General features: G+C 40.5%; 1 protein-coding gene across 1 annotated transcript in view; it reads left to right on the forward strand.

Annotated features, from left to right (window-relative positions):
* Window positions 1-3,647: 3,647 nt before the first annotated feature.
* The window catches only part of nsmfa (NMDA receptor synaptonuclear signaling and neuronal migration factor a), a 37,345-nt gene continuing 14,640 nt past the window's right edge, over window positions 3,648-26,352 (forward strand). Inside the window, 6 exon segments of the mRNA XM_054612924.1 lie at window positions 3,648-3,718; window positions 13,205-13,266; window positions 13,581-14,501; window positions 15,250-15,322; window positions 20,232-20,300; window positions 25,103-25,155. Of these exon segments, the coding sequence (XP_054468899.1) occupies window positions 3,648-3,718; window positions 13,205-13,266; window positions 13,581-14,501; window positions 15,250-15,322; window positions 20,232-20,300; window positions 25,103-25,155 (1,249 nt within the window).

A 26,352-nucleotide genomic window follows, 5' to 3' on the forward strand; every position in this document is an offset into this window, starting at 1 on the left:
TGGAACGTTTCTGTGATCCACCAAAACAACAAGTTCAAGACAATTTCTAGCTGCTTTGCGAGACTGCACTTTGCTCAGGGGGGTTGGGAGCTAAATGCTAATGTTAGCATGCCAACATGCTCACTTTAAAAACAGGCATCCACCCAAATGTAGCACATATTTTTTATTTTTTTTAGAATGAATCCGTGTTTCCATCCGCTCATTGATCATCAGGATAAGCAGAAGGTGGCGCTAACTCTCGAATGAGGTGTAGTTATATAATTTCAGAAAAAGAGGGTGCAACAAGATGAATTCATAAAAAGAGCGTTATTAAAACCCAAATGGTGGGGTGAAAATATTTAAAACAAGACGTGAATTTTCATGTATTCATTTGACAAAGTTTACCAAAGTTTGTCTTTCATTAAAATGATCGCAAGGTAAACAGTAAAAATATGCCGTTCATGTACAAAGTGTAGTCGCTTTAATATATAAAGTAGTCGCGTTAATATATTCAAGTGCACATATATGTGATTGGCAAACGCAGCCCCTTGGCTAAAAATTGATATACAGGTATATGGAGAATAGTTTTTTTCTTCATCAGTGGGACAATTGCTTATTAGTAATATTAAATTACACCTTACGTATAAAATTACAATTTGTTTTTATTGTTCATTAATACGGAATGACTTTCCAAACTAAATCCGGATTTTAGAAAAAAGATTGAGTGTTCCCCCTGCTGTTGTAACCGTTGTAGACTCCAGTATTGATCTGCTTTGCGATCAATCAAATGGTGAGTGTTTGTCACGGTCAGAGGAGACACTAATATCTTGGGCAGATGTGGATTTATGGCTGCATACATCTTTCTTCTCCTCCCATTTTCACTGCCTTTCATCTACGTAATCGCTCCTTTCCTCATCCCTTTTCAGCATATAGCACTGTGGTATCCCAGCGTGTGATGGCAGACACCTCACTGCACTCCTTTCAAAGAAGGAAAAACATGAATCGCCGCTTTCATTCATCCTTATGTGTCTCTTTCTCGCTGTCATTCTGCTCCCTTTCCTGTTTTGGATTCCTGCTGTCCATTCATCCCTCCTCTTTCCATCATCCTTCTCCTCTTCTTTTTTTCTGTCTTGTGTGAGGAGCACCACCATCCCGCCCTCTCTCCATTCATTCATCCCTCCTTCTCTCGTACTCATCTACAGTCCATCCACACACATTCCCTCAGTCTTGTCAGAGCCGCCTGGAATTATTTACTGCTTAATGGCCTTCAGCAGCTCACACCAGCCCAGCGGTGCTTTGCTTTATTTATTGATTTTCAATCCTTTTGTCTTGTGTGTGTGTGTGTGTGTGTGTGTGTGTGTGTGTGTGTGTGTGTGTGTGTGTGTGTGTGTGTGTGTGTCTGTGTTTGTGTGTCTGTGTGCAGGAGAAGCAGATCTTAAAAGTTATAAAGCCCAAGGACGTCCTGCACATTCAGGGCTGCTGGTGAAATGACCTGTGGGTTGAAAGATTGACTGTTCTGATGTTTGAAGGCTAATCGACCGTTACTCTCCGCTACCCGTTCTTCTGTCTGTTTATATGTTGTGCGCATGTGCCCACATGTGCAATGGCATGTGTACGTGTTTGTGTCCATTCACCACAGTGACCACCACTCACTATCTTCTTTCACTGACTAATGATTCATTATCTCTGAGCAGTGTGAATTTTCTATACTGATGGGACTTTTGCCAACATTGATTTCTTTAAATAAAATGAAGAAATTAAGCCGTATGGCGCATGATTACATAATTAAAACTTCTGCATACAGTATTGGTTTCTACCATTAATTAAAATACTATACGTTTAATATAATCGGATTTATATACACAGTTTACCTAGCATTGTTTCTGGCTTGTAGTGTTATTGCTGAAGATGCAAGTCTTTAGGACTTCAGCTAGGGCTCAAATATCAGAACGTTATAAAACATCTCCTTTTAGGCCATTTTCCTCTAAACCATTCAGTGCTAAACAGACATTCTTTGTTAGTTAAATTTCACCCTTATAATCGTATTCATTTTACTCAATATAACATGTATTTGTTTAATTGTCTATATTTTTTTTCATTGCATTTGTGGGAAATCCTATTAAGGCCTGAAGACATTCCAAAATGCCAAGTTTATGGATGTATCACTTGACTTTATTGACAATAATGATGACCTGGTTAACAATATTATTTCAATCCTTTGTTCTTATTTGTAATATTGTATTTGTATATGCAGAAAAAACCCATCTATCCATAGTTGATTGAATGCAACTCTTAAAAAAGCTGGAATGGGTTTTGGATCCATGTGTTTGAATGTGCATCCCACGTCAGATGTGCTACCAGCCAACACAACCATTGTTGTACTTTTATGAGCCTTGGTGCCAAACATTTTCTTGTTTGTGATCTCTTAAAAGAAACCAGAGTTTCCTGTACTGTCTCATCGCAGGTTGCATGTATACGAGACGTGAGCAGTCAAACAAAATAAGGATTGTCAGACTTATTTCATTTCAGTATTTTAAGAGGCCTGAAGAGGTCACAAAGTAAGATAAGTCATAAAAACTAAAAGTATTTTATTATATGGACATGTTTTTTCTCCCTTCCTATCCCATTAATAATCTCACAACCAGTTATTACATCCCTGCTTATTGAGGTCCACGACACCAGATTACAAACCAGTGATACTCTTCTGAAATAGAGTAACTACAAAATGGGAGCATTGTGAATCCCTGAATGAAGAAAGAAACCTCTCAAAGGAGTGCTGCTCTTATAGCTGCAAGGAAATGCTGCTGTACAGATGCAAGGAGCTGCCCTTTATAATCTGTCAGTCTCCTGCACTCTTTTGAATACTAATCATTCGCTTGAGAACAGCAAAAAAAAAACAACCAAAAAACATTACAGTCCAAAGCTTTTGTTATCATGCTATTTGAAGTGATGCTCACAGATCACTGCAGTGCCTCAACCTCCCTGCTCCCTCTGTCCTTGGCTGTGGATGAGAACCATTTTCGACGTGAGAGAGAGGGGAGGTGGGTGGGGTGGGACCCTTTTGCCAAAATGACCGTCTACATAAAGATATACGCATTATGATCCAAAACTGGATGAGATGAAAGGCAGAGGTTTCTATGCCTGGATGGCACCATGTGTCTCTTGCAGAGTACCTGCACGCCCCCCCCCTCCCCTCTGTGATGATGATGATGATGATGGTGATGATGATGATATCACCACCACTCCAACCATCTTCCCATTGCATTTTCAGATCAATGAGAGAGCCAGAGAGGTCTGTGTATTTTCAGCCACACGCTGACAGCTGTGCAGCTACCCCACGTACGTGCTCATATCCGGAGAGACAGAGAGAGAGAGACAGAGAGAGAGACAGAGAGAGAGAGAGACAGAGAGAGAGAGAGAGAGAGAGAGAGACAGAGAGAGAGAGAGAGAGAGAGAGAGAGAGAGACAGAGAGAGAGAGAGAGAGAGTCGGTGCTCTTTTTTTGTGTGCATCCTTTGCTCTGCAGACCCTCGGGTGACATGCGATCCGCTCCCGGATTTCCCTTCAACTTTTTGTGCGGTTTTCCTCCTGTTTTCTCCGTCGCATCCCCTCCGTCCGCAGAGTCTTTGGAATGAACTGTTTCCCCGCCTGCGTCGCTTCCATGTCAGCATGGGAACCTCCGTGTCCAAAAGGAAGAATTTAAGAAACGATGCGATATCCTCTGTGGCAGCAAAAGTTAGGTGAGTATCACCCGGAGCCCTACCACCTACCACCTTTTCGACCCCATTACATGGCAGCCTGCAGGTGCGACCCGAGCGAAGATGCCATGTGTGACAGCTAGTCCTGGGTACAGCTAGTCCTGGGTACAGCTAGTCCTGGTTTGTGATGCGCAGAGAGGCTCTTCTCGTCTGCCGACTGTCCCGTCTAGCAAAGGTGTGCTTAGATCAGCCTTTATTCTCTCCAAACAGCACCTGTGGGGGAGCAGTAGCAGCCAATTATTGAGAAGGGTGTCCCTTAATTCAATGAGACTGTGTTTTATTTGGACCAAAATTTGATCAAATGTGCCCATGAGGCGTCGGAGCTGGTGCTGATGTTGTGAATGAAGCATCATTGTGTAATGAAAGTCATGCAGAGGCAAAGCGAGGGCTGCTCACAGTCGACTAACATGTGTATGACTTTGGTATAGGCTCATCACCTAAAATAGATCTGCATGATGATCAATCATTTGTTGTATAAGGTATATATATATATAAAAAAAAAAAAAACAAACAACCTGTCATCTTCTCTTTTTTTAATGATGATTTAAACGGTGATGTCTTTCTGTCTGGCCGCTGCTGGCTTCACACCCTGGCGGGCAAAATCATCCAGCCGTCAATTAATCAATCAATCAATCGATTAGGTCGGTTGCGGTGATCGCCTATCACGATCAGTTATTTGGACCGGTGGTAAGCGGCTGTTCATTTATTCACACAGTGGGACTCAGACTGTTTGGCACGAGTCCAAGCCATTAATAGCTGTTAACGACTCACTCGTTCACCGTATGGATTTTTTTTTCAAGCCAAATCCGCATCCAGCTGTTTTGGCACCATGCATGGAGAGCAATAGCTTAACTATCTCCATCCTGCTTGGCTGAGGTTGGGCATCTCAGGTGAGATCAGAGATGAGCTCTGCTGTGCTCCTCGCAGCAGGCCCTACGTTGTGATTTGAAATCGATCAATGATTGACCTTGACTTGTGCAACGTCGTCCGACGTCCACTGATGAGGGCTGACGTCCCATTACGTCATTCTCTAAAATGTGTACGTCCACCTTACATTGCACAGCCCGTATGGGAGACTGCTTTGCATGCATCGCAGTGTGCGGGAGTATGTGGCTTTTTTCCTCCTCTTTTTATGGGTGCCACCTTGAGATGAGGATGTGATGCTCATACACGATGGCAGGTGACTATGGAGGGTGTCCCGGGCACGTAGGCTACTGTAAGTGTCTGTGTGTGTGTGTGTGTGTGTGTGTGTGTGTGTGTGTGTGTGTGTGTGTGAGAGAGAGAGAGAGAGAGATCGAGGAAGAGAGACAAAGTGAGTCAATCTTAGAGCTGAGTCTTTTTTCTTCATGTCTTCAACGGAACTTGTGAAATACACTATTATTATTATAAGGGATGATTACCACCTACTCACACACACACATGCACTTTTGGGGTTATTTAGACTCCCCACACACACACACACACACACACACACACACACACACACACACACACACACACACACACACACACACACACACACACACACACACACACACACCTTTCTGAGTTAATGGCAGAACCTTGCCTCCCGTAGATGGGAAAATGCAGCTGAATCACATCCAATATTAATCAGCCTTTCACCTGCACACAACCTCACGGATGTGGAAGCAAGCATTCAAAAGTCGTTTCCCTGCATCTCTCCACCTCACACACAAACATATCTACGTGTATACAGTCAGGCATGTGTGCATACACGGCAATCTCCATATCACCTACATCTACTCACTTCTCTTCTTCATTCTGTCTGAAGGGCATCGTTGGACTCTGAATCTTTGAATCTCTGGAGATTTTAAGGGCTAGATCTCTGTCTGTAGTGTCAGATCTATAGACCTATTACCCATACAGCCATTTACATAGCAATGCGCATTTATATCAAAAGGAATTTACCTCAGAAACTCAATTTATTTTACAATTTCATTTTTAAGTTCATGGCGGAGTTTTGACTCATCAATTTCTTATCCGCAGCTGCAGCTAGTGTCCTGTTGGCGTCATGATACAGTCCCACCTAAGCTCTCAAATCATATTAGAGGACATACCAATATATAAATCACTGCTGTTCCAGTAGCTAGACTCCGGTGCACACACAGCCTCTCTGCAAGTTAATCCTCCATCTTTCCTTCTCTCTTTTGCATATACTATACACATAAAGACCAGCCAGTTTATTCAAGTGACTTAAAAACAACTCATTTCTCGTTTGTTTTCCTGACTGGACAACTTTTGTGGTTGTGCAAATAAAGACCTCTCCCAAAGCAAACAATAGACAACATTTGTTTGTTCACTCAATCACTTTTGTTCAATGTTCACAGAATCACAGGTATATAGTACCACGGATATCTTTACCAAAATGTAATGGCAATACCATTTCTATGAAGACATGCCACTAAAAAACAAAAAAGTTAACCTGCTGGTGGTGGCGAAGGTAAAGTCAGGGGATCACTATAGTCAGTAGGCTTCATCCTATGGGGACCACTAATGTCTATACCAAATTTCATGGTAATCCACCCAAACATTGCAAGCCCATCAGCCATGCTGCTGGCATTACTTGAGGAATTACACATTTCTAGGGAAAGGTGTGCCAGATCAGAAAATGCTCAAAAGAGACATTTTGTAGAGCTCTGACAGATGACCCATTTTGTCATTGAGGTACGAGGCCTTGTTAGGGGACATCACTCAAGAGTGGATGACCACATTCATAGACATACATACAAGCAATACACAGGAAACACTAACTTCTTGTCCCCGGTGTCTGGGCCCCTCTGTCATCATATGCATGTTTGTGGATTGCTGGTTATGAAACAGGTCACACTCTCCCCTCCAGCAGCTCAAGAGAAGTAGCGAGTGACTGAGAGCGAGGGGGGGGAAAGAGAGAGAGAGAGAGAGGATGAGATTACTTCCAATTTACACACCAGAATTCTGCGACATTGAGTGAAAAAGCAAATGCTTTGATCTTCATATCTGCCAGAGAGGAGAGCTGTGCTGTGGTTCGGGGGTAAAGGGCGTTGGACAACAGCGTTCACAGAGCTGTGGGGGTGTGAAAGATGGTATGGAAGATGAAAGGATTGGTTTTTTTCTGACTGAAATGAAATATCGTGTCTTAGTTTATTCAGGCCAATCGACAGGTGAAACTGTTGTTGTTGCAGACCTGCAGTCACCCTGTTCATGAGGGTTGAGGGCTGTTATGTAATTGTTTTTTTGATTAACAGTTATTCAGATTCACTCAAGCTCAACAAAGGGAGGCCTCTGAAGTTTTGAGAATTTGGTCATTGTTTGCTAAAATGTTGTTTCATTTTGCTTCTTTATTTCCATTTTGCTCATGTTTTGGACATTTGAGCATTTTTATTACATCCATCTCCCCCCCTTCTGTTCAATCAGACAGTGTAAGTCTTTGAGGCAGATTTTATTGATTACAATCTGAAGAATGATTAGGGCTCCAGCAGTGTTGTGTGATTGTCTGTCTGCTATGGTGCATGTTTATCCTCTTTCTTATTTATTTTTTGACAAAACAACCTCAGCTTACGTTGAAAGGTAGATGTTCAAACTTTCCACTATTCTAAGCACCTTTTCTACAGTTCAGTGACAACTGAGCAAGTTTAATTTGCCAATGAAGACCTTGAGATATGGTCAAAAGCTTCAGAACAAGCAAGTAAGTAGACCTTGAGTGAAGATTGTTTTGCCAACTTACAGGGTCAAACTGTACCATGCACAAAATGTATGTAATTTGAATTTTTTTTCACAAAATATGCTTATTGTTTTACTTTCCTAGATTATTAAACATATATATTTTAATGTAAATTGTGTTTAGGATACTGTGTGTGTGAATCAGTTGCAGCTCCCAGAGCGGTATGTGGTAGTACTGACATTTTAATCAGCTCCCAGATCAGGTGCTCCGTTTCCACATGTCCCACAATGCATCACACTTTCAAGACAAGCAATTAACGTTCCCAAGTCCCTTCGGCCCTCAGCACACGCAGTAAGCCTCTCAACAGGTTCTCATCACCCCAGCTGTGCATATATGTGTGTGTACACTCAACAGTGTGTGTTTGTGTGTGTGTGTGTGTGTGTGTGTGTGTGTGTGTGTGTGTGTGTGTGTGTGTGTGTGTCCTCTCAGACCATCTGAGAGGACAATTCGATTAAGGAGCATTAAGAGTGAGGAATCTCTTTGCTTGGCAGCCCATTGTTTACAGTGGGGAGACGCCCGGGGAGACATCAGCTCTGATGATATTCAGACCATTGGGAACGCTGCCAGGGGAGTGATGGCCTGTTCGCAGCCTCCAGCCGCTTGTCCGCTAAAGATATATGGTCACAGCAGTAAACAGCATGAGAATCGACAGGGAAAAGGCACGAGATTAGATGGATCGACAACAGAATGAAATACTATATGTAGCAGCAGCGTTAAAATACATGACTCTTAATAGGTACCTGTATGTCAGTTTGTCCGATCCCACATTAAAATATTAGTTCATTTTGTAGCCATGGAGAAAATTTATTGGTCAAATTACAGTTTGAATTTAATGATGGTGCCAATAAAGTATTCTGAATTCTAACCTATTTATTATATAAAATGGTTAAAATATTTTTCTTTGTTCCAAATGACTCATCAAATTATCTTATTGAAACTGGGTAATCATCTGCATTTAATTGAATTGACATTACCTTTAATCTACAACATAACATTTATATTATTTTGTACCCACCAGGAAGACAAAGTCCCCTGATTTTTTAGTAAACAATAGTTTGCTTTATGTGGGTGGGCATTTTACATCTGCCAGAATGAACTCAACCGGGATAAATGTCAGATTGATGAGCAATAAAATTGTAGTTGTAAAAGCAGCCATAAAAGAACAGGACGATTTAAGAAAAAAAGTAAAAGAAGAGAAGAACACTGAGATAGGTAATGAGTAATGTTTCACCATCTGTATCTGCATTAGTGAGCACAAACTAAGAGAGACAGGAGAGAAAGGGTAGGTTTACAGTTCCATAATGTTCCCATTTGACAAGTATATAGTTATGCATATTGTTCCGTCTAGATCCATTTAAAGAGATGGACTGCTGAGGCGTATCGTCCTGTTGTGCAGGATACCTTTATGCAACTGTGAAGTGGTTAGTGAAGTTTGAGGCAGAAAGTGTTTAAGGAGGAGTGGAGTGTGTGTAATTGTGTATGACTCATTCAGCCTGTAAATGCTAAGTATGTTCTGAACTGTAGACCCAGACAAGAGGCAAAATATGCTCATACTGTATTCTATCGCTCACTCGGCAGGAGCTTCACGATGCACCACAGTAGTTTGTATAACAGAATTAGAGTTACTCTTAGAGAGTAGCTCTGTCAAAGACATTGTACCATAATTGTCCTTGTTGCATGACATTGTAGTTGGAGACTGTCCTCCCAAGAAAAACAAGAGCATCCATCATTTCAGCAAACAACCAAAATAAGCATATGTTTATGTTAAAGTGTCAAAGCAATAAAAAACAATTAAAAGAAAAAAATCACATCAAAATTTAACACAAGAGGGATATTTGTTTCTCGTTCTCTCAACCTTAACTGTGTACTTATTTTTGTAACCATGACGACAAACGTCCCCTAACATTAGCGAAGTAGTAAATTGATCCCAAACAAAGATGTTTTTCCAAACTGAACTATGTACTTATTTTAACCCAAACCATATTCATCCCCTAACCCTGACTAAGTTGTGTTTGTGCCTAAACCTAACCAAATCTCAACCACTGTGTTGTCACATGGCAGATAGGGACTTCAGATGAGTAAATGATTACATGCGTTATTGTGGATAACAAACAAGGTATTTTGTCATTGAATTTGGGGAGCTGTTGGGTAGATGAGAAGCCCCGGTTGTTGTGTCAAGGACGCTGTGACAGCGGAGTTGGCAGCTGTAAAACATGGCATTCACCAATGATGTTTTAAGGTTACAAAAATAAGTACACAGTTAAGGTTGAGAGAACGAGAAACAAACATCCCTCTTGTGTTACATTTTGATGTGATTTTTTAAAAGAATTGCTTTTATTGCTTTGACACTTAAACATATGCTTCTTTTGGTTATTTGCTGAAATGATGGATGCTCTTGTTTTTCTTGGGAGGACAGTCTCCAACAACAATGTCATGCAACAAGGACGATTATGGTACAATGTCTTGGACAGAGCTACTCTCTAAGAGTAACACTATCTATCTATCCATCCATCCATCCATCCATCCATCCATCCATATATATATATATATATATATATATATATATATATATATATATATATATATATGGGGGGAACACGTCTCAGAAACAGATTTCTACGTTTACCTTTAATGCTAAAATGTATACTCTCTCACAGTCGCGTCCATCACTGTCAGAATATCTAATCTGATCTGATATGAATACAGGACACTGAACTTGAACCTGCGCCATCCTTGTCACTGCTGTTTGACACGTTTCATAGCATATCGCAACTAAAGGGGTTAAATGAGTTGATTTTCAAAGATGCAGATGTCCTGAGGAGGAAACCGACTCAGTAGACTCAGTAGCATCTCCTCCTTCCTCATTGTCCTGACTGTGCTATCTCTGTCTGCCTCTGTTTCCTCAAGTTTACTCCACCTTTCATTTTTAATATGCCCCCATTTTTCTGTACACTCCTCTTCCTCTCTGCTGTAATCCCGTCTCTCCTCCTCAGAAACTCCCCTCCCTCACTCGTTTTCTCTCCCCAAACCCCTGTCACATGTCTGAGAGCATGCAGGACGAATTTCATATCTGCCTGTCAGGCTCCCCCTCTTCTTCTCCGTCTCTAACTTCTCCGCCTTCATTTTTCACACGTGCCCAGGGTTTATCGCCCCTGCTGCCTCATGCACCTGTGTCCCTAACGTTTCGTTTTCACATAACATATATGGAGTCGGTGCAAAACAGTGATATGAGACATCACAGAGAGAGGGTATGTTAAATGGATGGATTGAGAGGTGGTTTGTTCTATCCGTTTCCGACTCAGTTTCCTCTCATGTATAATGGATGATGCGAGTCTCTTGCACCATTGTTTGCTGATTCTAATCAGAGTGCCCGGCCTGTTGAATAATAAAACAGAAGGGCAAAATGAAAATGTCTCAGAGCTTCAGAGGAACACCTGCTGATTTGAGCGTAGACTACATTTATCACAACTGTCCTTAACGGGACTGCATGCAGAGACACGCATACAGAAACAAACATTTCATCTCTTTTTGATGTCCTTTCTTCTCTTTTGCTCTGGAATATCTTGTACGAAGAGTGACTCTCTCACACACACACACACACACACACACACACACACACACACACACACACACACACACACACACACACACACACACACACACACACACACACACACACACACACACACACACACACACACACACACACACACACACACACACACACACAGCCAAGTGCTGTACACACAGAAATCTCAAGGCTTGTAACTCTACAAACCCTGTGTTGTAGAGTCAAATCAGGTTTTGAAATCTATAATTCAGTTTATATTGTGTTTACATGGTGCATTTTCTTAAATCAAGGTGTGTTTAATCAAATTACACCAGACTAACTGGCCCATAGAAAAGCGACTGTTGGGTAGTATTACAGAATAATATTAGCCTACCGGTTGGTTTCTGTGACTGCAGGGAAACAACAGTATGAAGCTGCAATGTGTCACAAACAGTATCTTACCCAATACTGTGATTAAGAATATCTGGTTCTTTTGTCCTCCAAATGGGGGTCCACACTAGCCTGGGGTCTCCACTACAAACTACATAGTGATAATGAAGGAGGTGATAGTGTCAAAACTTACATTATGCTCTGTAATTACTAATATGTATTCACAAAGGGTTCATATCGGTGGAGAACAAGAGTTTCCCAAAATAGGTGACAACGACAGTTTCTACCTCCTAGTCAGTAACAATTAAATAATGTGGCATATTATGATGGGGGATATTAACTAGAATAAGTCTTAGTTCCATGTATAGTAACTCCCCAGGTCAAACATGTAGCATTATAAGTGTGATAAAATGAATCTGTCTCGACATGGAAAAAAACAAGAAACTCAGTGTAGGAGAGAAGGAAAGAGAAATGTTTTGAAAAAGGTCTGACTTCACTGCATTGCTGCTCTGAGTGTGTTGGACAGGCTTGAATAATTGACAGAGCTGCCAGGAAGGAGGCGTTTACCCACAGATTCACCTGTATTCAGGGTATTCTTCTGCACAGTCACCTCCAACTTTAGCTGAAAGAAGCCATTTTCCTGAATGTGCTAGAGGATGTAAACAGAAATTGTAGCTGCAGCTGTGAACGCACCAGGTTATTTTTCTAGGATCACATCGATATAAACTTGAAGATGCATAATGTTTTTAACACCAGATTATGTGTTTCATTTACGTAGGTAGTCTTGGAAGCACTAAGTCTTTCATCTTCATATGCTGTTAGGTAATTTAAACTATAGTACGAGTTGAATAAAACGTTAAAAGCTGCAGGATTTCCTCTTACAGGAAGTGGAGTAAAAATCATTATGTCTCACATGATCATGATCGTTGCGACAGGAGTAACTTAATATTAATAGCATACAGTATTAGAGTTACTCCCATTTTCTCCTTTCCTCTCTTCCCTGCACTCATTCCTAATTATTGTCGTTATTCATAATAGTTATTGCTGCGGTTCATTCCCTCTCCGATTTCCGATTGACATTGGAAGCACATCTTCAGAGTGATTCGTCTTTCTTTGTCTGCCCAGTCTCTCTTTTTGCTCATTTTCCTCTTCTGTCTCACACAGGAACATTACGAGGTCACTGTCATTCAATTGCGAGACCTGGGGCTCTTCTATTAAAAGCTGAAGCCCTCTACGATATTGAGTTTTAGTTATGAGTGGCTGAATGGACGTCTGTAGCGTATTTATCTCTATTTCTGTGTGTCAGTAAAAGAAAGACCATGCGGAAAAAAAGCAGCTAAGCACCAGCTGTAGTAGCATCTATTGTCGGCAAATCTCCAAGACATTTTTCTTCAGTTGTTGTCAAGGTTAAGTATCTTCCTTGACACAAAGATACAGTTTACATCCTCACATAGATTCTGCCTGTGTATGAAAGAAGGACACAAACACAACTGCAATTACACCCACGGACAAAAACTGAGGTCATACCGAGAAAAGAAGTTAAACAATCCTTCCCTCTACAGTATCTCCTCCGACTGTCTCTTTACGCTGTTTCCCTTTCAGTATGAGGTTGCCTGAAGTGTGGCGATAAAACAGCTGCATCTTTAATCTGTGGGTAGCACAAGCCCACAAAAAAGGCAATCAGGTTTATCATTTACAATTCCCTTGCCGTTCTGTCTTCTCTACCCTTCTATCTTTCTCTCCTTTCAACTCACCCCTACGTTCCACCCATGAATAATGTCTTTATGTGTGTCATGTGTCCCCACAGAGCAGCGCGAGCATTTGGAGAGTACCTGTCCCACACACAACCTGAAAACCGAAACGGATCAGGTCAGCGTCTTAGACATCCCGCCATTTGTCCATCCCTCTATCCTGCTCTGCCTATTCCTTTGTGGTCTTTAATCCTTCCTCCACCTGCTTCACCTCATCCTGTGTGAAAATGCCAGGCTGCGATCATTAGTGTTTGGATCACTACAATAACCTGGTAACCGAAGAAAGATGATGATATTTTTACTCTGTGTCATACTCAGCTTGCCTTCCTTTTCCTCTCTCTCTCTCTCTCTCTCTCTCTCTCTCTTCTCTTTTCCTTTGTCTTTTTTCTCATTCTTAAGCACTCATATTTGTCTATTTTGCCATCATTCTAGCTCATCTTCTGTGTGAAACCTTGGTGGGTCCAGACCCGGAGTCCCCAAGTGACACAATTAGCCCCAACAACAACAACCACCTCCATCCCTGTTCCAACGCCACCAAGGGCTGTGAGGAAAAACAGGAGCCCAACCTGGTGAAACCCCCACTGGGCTTACTCCAGCCTCCTCCACCTTCCATCACCATCTCTACCAAAGCATCGCGACTGTCCCTCGAGCGCAGCTTCTCGGCGGAGGAAGACCAGCAGAAGAGCGTGGAGTGCACCCTGCAGCCTGCTCGCGTGTACACCATCACCAGCCAGCGCGGTATGCTGATGAGCAGCGGCCGGGGCAGCAAGGAGAGCCTAGAACTGGACGTCCTGAAGGAGAAGTCGGGGAGTGGCGGGGTGGGATCCAGAGGTGGCTTGATCCAGCCCTCCACTTCCCCTTCCTCCAACTCATCGTCTCCAACTCAGTACCACCATGCCAGCAGCGGCCGTGGCACCAGCCACCATCACAGAAACCATCATGAAGCTCACCACGGGAACCACCACCACCACGGCGTCCCGGGCACCAATGCACCCTCCAGTAGTGGAGGAAGTAGCGGGGCAAGTGGAAGCGGCAGTAGCAACCACCAGCAGCAGCAGTCTCTATCTGCCGCTGGATCCTACTCCCATCATGGAACACACCATCACGGCCACCACCATCACTTGTCTCAACCCCCGCTGCAGACCTCCGTCAGCGCCCACAACATCCGCGGCTGGGGCGAGGGTGGGAAAGGGGAGGCGGAGTGCAGCGGGCTGGCCTGCGAGTCGTGTAGTGGAGCGCCCTCGCGAAGCCAGGGCTCCCTGGACCTGGAGAGCGCAAACCGAGAGGCAGGCAAGCAGCACCGACGCCTAGAGCGGATGTGGAGTGTGGACCGGGTGACTGGGCTGGAGAGAGGTGAGAGGGCGGAGGACACAGAGCAAGGGAGAGGCGCTGAATTCCAAACCAGGGAGGGAGGGGGGTGAGGGTTAGTTCATGAGACCCTGTGAAGGGGATCAGCGGGTTTGGTATTAGACCAGAGATGAAATAGCATTTGACTAATTTAAATCACGTGTCTGAATGCATTTTATTGTTGAAAATGAAAAGAGCCATTTAAGCCTGCTTCCCCATTAGTCCAGTGTAGTCTAGTCTAGTCTTATTATTTATTTTAATATTTGTTTACAAGTAATAATTCTAGGCTTCAGGGAAGTCTAAGGACCACTTAGGTGAAAACAAGCACACTTAACATTGTATTGAGAATTTTTAAGGAATAACTTTGCAGTAAGTTGTTTTAGTGTTTAATATCAGTCTTGTGAAACAACACAGTTTAGACATAAGTCTGGATGAATTAAAGTGAAACATCCATTAAAAGTGGGTTAAATCTATTTCTTCTCACCTCTGGTTGGGACTGAGGGTTTTGTTGTTGGATGTGACGTGGTGGTCTGTATATCTGACTCTTCGTCTCCCCGTCTCTCTCCTCTGCTGTCTCCTTCTGTGTGTCTCCCTCTCTCCATTTGTGGAGTGGTGGACTGTGAAGTGCTGCTGTTGTCGCTGGTTTTGTGCTTCCATATTTCTAATATTTATTACGACGTTTGCCAATACGACACATAGATTTTTCTCTTTTTTCACTTAACCCTGGAATGCTCATTTTTCTCTCTAATTGCAGAGGACACCAACTGGTTCCCCAAGGAAAATATGTTCAGCTTTCAAACTGCCACAACAACCATGCAGGCGTGAGTGTCCAACCTTCAAGCACACATATACATCTTGAATGTACACAAACGCACATGCACACACAGTCATATTGATGGTGTATGAAAGGTCAGGCTGGTGTGCGAGTTAAAGGACCATACTGGTGTTTTTGCACGACTGAGTCCATAAACTACAAACTACATACTTTACATTACCGCAAAGCCTTTTTCCAAAGCTTGCTATAGGTTTTTAGATTGATTTCTAACCTTCCAGGCTGCCATTGATTTTCATTTCAGTAAGCTATAAAAACAGCTCGCAGACCCTTAAAGCTTGCTCGAGGAGGACAATCCATCATATTGAATACTTTGTCAATTCTTGTCTTTTTGTTGTTAAAGTTGAATAATTGATGCAAGGTAAAGCAGTTCTCTGCAGGGTTTCCTTTGAAAGCTCACCTTGAGGACAATTTCACATCTGAGATTTGATAGTTAGGTACTGATCAGAAAAACATGACCACAATCTCACCATTTCCACAACCTATTTGATTGTTGATCTTTTAGATTAAACTAACAATTCTCTGTCATTAAATTATTAAAATATAGGTGATACATTGTTGACTTGAGCAAGTTTAAAGTATCTGCAAAGTTTACTTTTCATAGCGTGCTGAAAGATACCAATCATTGCCTTGAATCTAATAAACTAACCTTAAAAGAGTGCTGAGTCTGCAGCCATACTAGTGGTTATGTGAGGCTGTACTTGAGCACAGTGGTGCTTTAAGCTGAATGTTCCCATAAAGATACTCACATGGTCTAAAATAACAATGCCAACACATGTGGCTGTTCAGCAGGCATGTTTACCAAGTTCATCTTGGTAATCTTCTAGTTACAGTAGACTTGTCATCAGTTTTGCAGGCATTTGCTTTTAAATTTAAAAATTGGATGAATTGGATGTACTGGACGACTTTTGAACTGATGGTGGCGCTGGAAAAGTCACAGGATCACCAAAGTTATTAGCATGTGTACATCTAAAAGTTGTTTTGGATATTTTAGTCTGGACCAAAGTTGTGAACCAATCAACATTACCACCCCGAAAGGCATGCTACTGGCATGGCTAAAAAAAGAATGAAGTAATGTAACATATATGCAGTTTGAAGTTCATGGGCTAAAACACACAAAACAACAGTGTGTGTTTCTTTAAAGTAAGTATGAGAGAGAATGACAAGTATGAATGTATCTGTAGGTGCTTGTGAGCGTCTGTGTGAGTATGATAGCGACCTGAGATTCTGTCCAAAGATCATCTGAAGCTGTAAGAGATATCTCAACTAACTTTACGTCAAAATGTAGAAACTCCAGCATCTTTGAGCAATCTGTTTCTCCCTGACTATGCCTGTCTTTTGTTTTTTTAAATCTCCTTTGTAATGGATCCTTGTGAAATGTTTGTGAGACCATGTTCAGAATACAAAGGCAGACTCAGTCAAATTTTAAAAAATGGTTATTCATGTGGTCCATTAAATAAGTTCCGACCAGTAGCAATTATGTGGCACTGCAAGTTTACGGTTTATTCATGGAGGTCAATTTTGACTTTTTGTCTCCGTCTCATTCTGCCTCTCACAGTTTTTTCATCTCTCCCTGTTGTTTGGACTCATTGCTCACTGGTGCCTTAACTATGTTGTTTTTTTCTCCCTCTCCTCTCTTCTTGCATGCTAATTATTCACGGGACACACACAGGATATCGTGAGTATACTTCCCTGCCTGCTTCCTATTTTTTCTTAGCTCGCTTACCTCTTGTTCTTAACTGCTCTTCATTGACTTTGATGACTACCATTTAACTTCCATCCTTGGGTTGGGTGATTGAGTTTCATCTGAACAAAAACTGGTTAGTTTAAGAACAAAGTAGGAATTGTACAGAGGAGAGGTATGTGTCTATGTGTGTGTGTGTTTGTGGTTGTGTGTTTGTTGTCTTGGTTTATCACAAAACATCAATCATAATCTGACAGTTATTGATTGTCAGTTAGAAACCAAGTCAGCAAAAATAATGTATTTTGATTAAAGTAAAAAAAAAAGAAAGAAAAGAAAAGCCAAAAGGGGGAAATTGAGTTACAGGATTTTCATACAACAGCAGGGATAAAGTCTAATCCACTGCAGCAGAGAAAGTCTACCAAGCTCCAGTCAGGAAATGTCCATCTGAGCATTGGCTGACCTAAACCCTGTCAGCTCACATCCATCCAGCAGTTCTGTCAGTGTGGTGCATACAACCGCCCTTACTAAGGTTGGAGCGATAGATGGTTTGGCCATTTAAGATTTTTGTGGCAGTCATGTTAAAGTGCTTTAATCCGGCTCGACAGCCGTCGCCAATTATCACTGAATCAGCGCTGGCTCACTTTCAGCGTGTTTGGAACTGACTGTGGCAATTGGCTGTGGAGAGATTTGTATTTATAGTGCTAACATGTGATCCCCAGTGCCTTCTGGTAAAACTATACTATCAGTTGTAGTTTAAATAAGAAGTCAGTTATCATTCAGTTTTCAGCTATGTATTATTCATGAAGTCATATAAAACCTTTCTATATGTCCAGTGTGAATTTTGATGGGTGCAAATCTCAAACATCTGTCACATATTTGTGAGTTTATAGGCAAGCTGAGAAGTAAGTTCAGATTAATGTTAACATTGATAACAGTAATAATGTAATACGCCTAAACCAAGTCTTGACATTTCATACTGCACAACCCCTGCTCCTACCACATCTCGCCTAACTAAACCCAACTAACCCAGGCTGCTCTGATGCGTTTTCAAGTTCTTTCTATGCTGACCCAGCTAAGCTAACCTCTGGCTGCTAGTTTACAGTACTTGTTGAGGGTTTATTCTAAATCTCTGCAATAATAAAATGATAAAGCTGGTGATATTCTATATTTATATTTGCTTATTGTAACACATCCCATGAAAAGACCAAAACCAGGTAATATCTGTGTAGCTAAGGCATTTATTCCTCTGTGCCATAGACCTTCATTGTTGTCCAACAAGACTAAAGGTCTACAGATATATTAGCGCTTATATTATAGATGTATTACAAGATCTGGATACTGGACTCCAAAATGGTGCCAAGTCACTTGAATGAGAATAGCTCACCAAGCACAAATGCCCAAAATATTTTCTTGCTTCCGGGTTTACTTCTGTGTTTTGCGGTCCACTTTACATGAGCAATAGAGTTTCTTCCACTGGATTTGCTCGATATTTTTTATAATGTGATCTTAAGACTTCATCTGCTATACTTTGGTACAGCATTGCTTTGAGTTAATAATAATAATAATTGATTGTACTTGTATAGCGCTTTTCTAGACTTCCAACCACTCAAAGCGAGTTGAATGTTAATTTCAGGATGGCAGCATAATGACATTAACTCTGCTGATCTTCAGTAGGATTGATGTTTAGCTTATTCATTAGTCCAGTTTCTCATTAGTTTTTAAAAGGTATTTGGTCGTACCTCAAAGTATTGGACAAATTAAAATTTTGACCTGGTCATGGCACTTGAGCAAAAAAGTCATTAGGCTTCATCATGTGGGGACTTTGAATGTCTGTGCCAAAGTCAAGGGCAATCCATCTAATAGTTTGTGAGGTATTTCAGTCTGGACCAAAGTGGTGGAACAACCAGGACCAATACACCTAGCATGGCTAAAAATGATTTAAAACACATGAATGAGCCACACCGTTGCTCGGGGTAACATGTTTTACCATTACGATGGACACAAGTAGTGTAGCTTATTTAAAAAAAAGCCAGTGCACCAAATGCATATTAAAATAGTCCCTTACAAATGCATAATTTATTTACCCTTGTTTAAGAAATGTTTGCTGAAAACTACAACTACGACTACTACTTTGGAAAAATATTATATATATATTTATGACAAGTTTTTAAAGATTTATTGCTATTTGCATGACTGGGCTTGAGGCAGGGAAGTCAGAAAGTATTGAGCAACGGACTAATTTATAGTAAGTTTTGGCCTTTTTATGGGATTGGTTGACAGTAAGATTAATTAGGAATAATGCCCGCTGTAACCTTTGAAAAGAACATTATGTTATTTTAGGGATTTTACTACATTCCACAACCAACCCAGAGTCAGTGAATTATGTTTAGCATGGTTGGAGATGCTCTATCTCTATCTCTGCTGTCTCTGCTATGGACAATTGTTAATTAGCTTCACAGGATTGTTGGTTCACATCTTTCCTGGTTAACAACAATAAGTAAGTCTCTTGAAGACATAATCACACATTGACAGTGAGGCATTTCACACAATGTTTGTACTTTGACACATAAAGTGGTGTCACTGTCTGCTAGCCAGAATGGTCTCAAAAGTTGAAGAATGACTGAAATGAACGGCAGGCTTCCACATCTATTTTGCTGTCGACCTCTTGCTTGTGAATTACAGCTTTAACATTCAAAATAATCAATAAAAATGAACACCAGGCAGCCATTAGGAAGTATTAAGCCACAGCATTGGAGAAGGTGCACTATTTCAAGTGGAGGTGCTACTCTAGCCCAATGGCCTCCAGGTGCAAAATGACACTAAAATCTCAACATTCCTTGAGACTGCATCATAAATATACAACAGGTATCCATGACTGATTCGGGGAAAGTATCAAGAATCACAAAATTCCAAGGAAACAAAGAAAATAATCATATCGGAAAGTACACGTAAGGTCACAAGATCAGCGTTTCTATTGTAAAGTGGATTATACCACATGCAGACTGGCACATTTGTTACAGGGATGAATAGAAAATAAGATTTGAGCAGGTGATGTGATTTGACTTCCTGGTCTTTATGCTCAAAGCTAGCTGCTGCCTACCTACCTCAGCCTCCCCTTAACAGCTACATAAACCTTGCAGCTAAAAGCCCTGGCATCCCCCCCCCACCCCCCTGCACTGCCCTACCCTCATCCCTTTAATACTGTGCCACATCCCGGCAGGGCTTTCCGGGGATTTGTGCAGAGAAAAAGGAGAGTGAGGGAGCAGGATTCGGCAGAAGTCATCCAGAGGTACGAAGCTGCCCCTAGCAGGGTGTGCTGTGCTGCTGTGCTGCTGTGCTGTTTGCACTTGTTTCTGGCTATGCAGTAGCTCCGTTGCTGCTTATTTACAGCCGCGTCTAATCTGACTAAGACAAAGACTCCCAACGTGGCATTTGAAGGTGAGGGCATCAGCAGCTTTAAAACAGGATCTGCTTTCGGCATGACCTGCTACAGTGCCCCAATTTCTAGGCCGGATTTTACTGCCACCGACAGTGAATGGGATTTTTATTCTTAGACAAAACTGAAAAGATCAAAACGGGTACTTTCTGTATGAATGGTTTGACAAATCTTGGATAAATCTGGTATTGTGGATTTTAGTCAGCCACACCTTGATTAGTTTCTTTGGTAGAAACAAAGCATTCATTCAGAGACTTTAGTATTCAAACCCCAAATACAAGTTGGTATGTTACTGTAGCATTCTGCCCGGATATTTCTGTACTAACCTTACAAAACAGGGCAAAGTTGTATTTACCTAAAAGGAAAAACATTATAAAAATACTGAGTTAGATTCTGTATCAGTTGTAGGAGTAATGACATCAGTAACAGGTTCAGAAACTGTCCTACTCGGGGCCCAGATGCTCAGTCACACAGGGGCAGATGGTGAATGTGACACCATGCAGTACATCTCAATCCCTTTGACATCTCAGTGTCATCCATCTGCAGTGTCAGAGCATTAATGTTGAGTGTTATTTCATCAAAATGAGTGATTTGATTATGAGGGGAAAAATTTGCCGAACAAAGTTTTCGGAACACTTTGCCTCAATGCACTAAAAAACCACAGAAAAATGCATCCAACTGAAACCATCACTTGAAAAGAAGATTATATGTTATCACACTGAGGCCATGTCCACCATAATGCATTCTGATTTTAAATTTCATGTTTATTTATTTTTCATTCTTGCCTTTATTATTCTCACTATTTGACCATTAAAAACAGATCAAACAGGAAAACCAGCTAAAAGAATAAAGAGACAATTACCTACTCATGAGTCTCTTGATAAAGTAGCCAAATGTGTTGCATTCATGACCTGGTGGAGCACTTTGTTCTTCAGCAATATTATTCAGTAACTAACAACCCATTTTTGGAAATGAAATGAAATCAAATTTGGAGCATTTCTGTATTATTTATTTCAGTCTGGGTGACAAATTTTATAAGGCAATAAAAACACCACAGTGGATCAAAAACCTTTGATATGTAACCAGTGAGTATATTTGCATAAGTATAGATATGTCCTAAACTACAAAGCGGAGCAGACATGATTTCATTTCATGCAGTAGAAGTTTGCAGGCAGTACATCTGTCAAGTACCAGATCGTGATCCCAACGTAGATGGTAAATCTAAGCTTTGTTATTAACAACAGCAATGCACAAAGAAAGAGTAAAAAGAGCCATTTCAGCATTGCCCCTAATCACCCCTCACAATCTGGATTCTACTCTGTACTCTTTGATGTGAGTTTCTTTTTCCTTTTCATTATGCAGTTCCATCTCTAGAACAGTTGACTTGGTTGTTGAAGGATTGTCCGGAGTCAGACTTTACTTTTTGGCAGAATGGTTTATTTTTTTTAGTATTCTGCTGAGTTCCTGTCTCTTTTTCTGAATAATTGTGTCTTGGGCATATCATTTATGCATGACCCAATAATAATAACAATAACTTCAGTGACCATTACGAAATATACTCAACAAATAAATTCAGTATGGATTGTTGTAGATAACACTACCCATCAGTAAATTAGTAAGTATTTATTGAAATGAGCCCTACCTTTTCCTCTTGAAGAGCAACATTAATGCATCAATAATCAAAATCCAATAATATAATACATATTATTCTGAAACAGGACATTCCGCATATGTAGTTAAGTTAAGTTAATGTTAAGTATATTTTTATGCTAATCCTGTACTTAAAGAAAACCTTAGGCAAGAAGTAATAGTAGAAGACATTGTCAAAGAACCAATGAAGACTGGGAAAAAGTTCCAACTTTGTTAAAAGAAAAAGAGGATTACGGAGACGGGAAGGATGCTCACAAGGAGTGATCGGAGAAAAAAGAGGAATGAATCAATTGTAAGGTAGCAAAGGAATGAAAATGTGTGAAATAAAGCAGTTGTGATCAACTTTGTTGTTCAAATAAAGATATTGAGAATATGGACCAGGAGTAGGCAGCAAAGAATGAAATTAAAATGGGAATATTAATGGGAAAAGAGTTGGAAATGAGTTATGGAGTTATTGAGCATCACAGAAAGAGCAGAAGAAGAGATAGGGAGAACGTGTCAGATTGTCTTTAGTTGGAAGTGGAGGTGGCCATGGTTCTCTCACATCTCCTCTCCTTCTGACTAAATCTCATTAACTGTGTCCACACCTCTCCTTTGTGGGCAGCTGAGGTTTAAGCACAGGACATTCAGGGTATGATAGGGTAAGACTCTGTGTTTTAGTGTTTTTAAGATATTTTTCTCAAAGTACAGAGTAAGCAACAATAATGTTGCTTATCTGTTATTAGTACCGAGTTATATTAGACCATCTTTTTACATGATGTAATTTGTGCTGCTCGTAAAATTCATGTTGCAAGTTAACGGTTATTTTGCTGACATTTTTATGGGGGTAAACCAAGGACAAAGACTCCACATTCTGTTTCTTTTTCCTTTTATGTTGCTTCTATATTTATGAGCCTATCCACCACCAGATAAACATGGACCCACTCATACATACACCACACACACAAACACACACAACCACAAACCACATGCTGAGATCATTAATCATGAGTGTCTTGGTTTATACAGAAACTGTGTATAGATGCGACATGGGAGGGGGGCAGAAAGATAAAAGGATGTTTATCTGGGGCTCTTGCATAGAACATCATGTCAGGATCAGGCAGAAAGACACAGAGAAGACCATACAGACGGTATTTCTTTGTTGTCATTAAACACACTAAATGGATTTGAAGGGGAACATAGTAATGCAAAGCCTCTATATTAAATAACTTATAGACTGCAAATGCATAGTGTCGTAACAATGTTTTATTGTTGCTAGGAGACATGGAAACCTTCTAGAAGGCTAATACAAGTAGCAAAACCTTGCAAATTGAAAACAAAAGAAAGAACGACCTCAACACGTTTGTAGCATATTTTTTTATTATAGTCAGCTATAACACAGCATTTTATTTGATAGGTTGACATATTCTGTCGTTAGATATTGTGACACAACAGAAATGAGGGAATGGTCAAACTTGTTTTCTAAAATATATTGTTCAAAAGTAAATAATATAAATGAATAATGTTTTGGCAAATGGGTATGAACTTTAACTTTTATATAGACAGTGTATATAAAGGGTAATGATAATAGAATATGAGTGTATATCAAGCTGACATCACATTTGCTCACCTGTCAATCTTCTGATGAATGTAATTAATTGAGCATCATTAGCCTCAATGAGACAAAGTAGTGTAGATTCTCTGTAATACATTTGAATAATGAGGATAAGAAAAGCCTGCTTTGTGCATCCAGGATCTTTTAGACCATGGATGCTAAATGTGTTGTTTGATCCTGTAATCAGCAGCAGACTCAAATAAAGCCTTTCGTTTGTTTGGGTTGTTTACAGTCGGCAGTTGCACCGTTCGAGAGATTCAGGTAGCCTATAGGTGAATGTTATTCAGTCTCAAAGCATGGGTGTGAAATTGGTTATGAAACAGGCTTTGGGAAAAATGAACAAAAGTATCAGTCATATGGTGATCTAAGCAAGCAAAATAGGGTAGTAGTAGTGGAGATAATAGAGATGTATCAGTGAAATTTATTTTATGGAGCAGAGACTTGTGGATTTTGCTTGATTGTTTGAGCAGCTGATGACAGAACAGAACAGAAAAGGTGACTAAGTTAGCACCAGGTAAAACAAGATTCTAACCCTAAATTCACAGCATTTAATGGCATTTGATTACTATATTTCTTTAACATGTAGCACAATCTACAGGATCTTCTGGACGCATTTATTGCACAACTTCTCGTTTAACAAACGTCTTTGTTTACAATTCTTTGATAACTAAACCAGAGCCTTATCAAAAAAGGTTTATGTTGCGCATTTGTGCCCCAACATTTTTTTTAACAAAAAAAGATATTGGTCGATACATTGACATCACTTTTCACTCTCAAATATGTTGTATTATAAATGTGTTGACCAGTATTGCTCTGACTCTCAAATATAAATAAAATCAATCAGGCATGAACCGCATGATCAGGCCAAATCCCACCTGTGTTGAAAACACACAGACACAACAGATCAACACAGATCAACAAAGCAACATGTCATCTGCCTGGAACAAAGTAAAGAAAACACACATGCACCAGTTTGGCTGAACAACCTCCCTCTGATGCATCATCATGGCTTCAGACGTAGTTCTGCTCAGAGCAGATGCATCAAAACCTAGAAAATACTAAAGAAGGGTTTCCCTTTTGGCTGTTGTTACATGAATGAATCTCCTGTGCCTCATGAATCTACACTATAAAAAAGGATTGAGAAGAGGTACTTTGGCAATGTGGTACATTACACCCACACAAGTATTTCCACTCACATTGAGGAAATGAGCATATATTTACCTATAATTATCTCTTTTTTTTAAACTTCCTTTAGTAGAAATAGAAGCTCGACACTAAACTCCGCTATTTGTCTTCTCTTGCTTTGTTATTTCCCGCCCACCCCTCCCTCTTTCCTCCTCCTCTTCTTTACGTTTTGGTTCTCCCTCTGTCCTCTGTCATCCCTATTCTGCTTTGATTTCTCTACCCACAGGAACTTCCGGAAGCATCTTCGGATGGTGGGCAGCAGGAGGATGAAAGCACAGAGTGAGTCAGTGAAATATGTCTGTGTGTGTGTGTGTGTGTGTGTGTGTGTGTGTGTGTGTGTGTGTGTGTGTGTGTGTGTGTGTGTGTGTGTGTGTGTGTGTGTGTGTGTTTTATATGTTTGCTCAAATTGACTGTGATGTAGTTCACCCCACCATCATCTGTGTTGTTTTGTATGTTTTCTTGTGCTTTTTTTTCCATTTGTGTGTTGCACTAAACGCTGATGTTTTATTGGGATTCTTAATGCTGTATTGCATTTCTTTGAGGATTATTATGTTCATCAGTGTGTGTCTGTGTTGATGAGCCAGCAATATGAGTCTTTACATGTGTTAATGTATGAGTGTGTAGGTGGTCTATTCCTGTTGCATCGCTTTGAACGTTGTTTTTTTTTTATTATGTCTGGTTGGTTGTGAAGTTTGAAGACAAAAGACTAAATGGTAAGAAGCAAAGGGATGATTGGTAGAGATGGAGTTGTTGGTGTCTGTGTGAGTGTAATTGGAAATCTATAAGCGAAGAAAACCATAATCTATAATTTCCTCCTTGTTCTAGATTAGATATGGGTCAATGGCAATGTGAGTGTGATTTTGTTATGCAACTGGTCTGTAACTTGTCCAGTATTTATGACCTTTTATGGAAAAAGAAAAAGGTGACGGACAAAGTAGGCTAAACAATAATCTGAATAAAAACGGTTAAAAGTTGTATTTGTCTCAAATCTAGAAGTTGTGTGAAAAGAAGCTTGAAAAGGTAATACATTTTATAATTATACAGTTTGTACAAAATATGGTAATGAATGCTAAAGCATTATGGACATATTGCAAACAAGATGTTTCTAGTCCAGTACTGTAAGGACATAATGGAAATAAAAATGGCGATTATGTCAAGCATTAAAAATCATTATTTAGTTTGGCAGACAAGAATGAACCCAATAAAACAAATATTGGACCAAAGCAGATTTTTGATCAACATTTACTAAAACCCCAAATCTTCTTGATGCTGTAATGTCAAAGTTGTTCCACCCCTCAAACTTTCCCTGCTGTGAGGAAGAACTATTGCTCCTGGAGCCAATGTCTCCTTCAGACATGTTTTTGTCACACCTCTAAAAATATATTAAAAAAACCTTAGATCAATCTGATTCCTACTATAAAAGTAAAAACTCTAGTCAACATCACAGAGTATTAATGTTGGGATCACCAAAGAAGA

The sequence above is a fragment of the Anoplopoma fimbria genome, chromosome 14 (genome assembly GCF_027596085.1).
Source record: "Anoplopoma fimbria isolate UVic2021 breed Golden Eagle Sablefish chromosome 14, Afim_UVic_2022, whole genome shotgun sequence".
NCBI lineage: Eukaryota > Metazoa > Chordata > Actinopteri > Perciformes > Anoplopomatidae > Anoplopoma > Anoplopoma fimbria.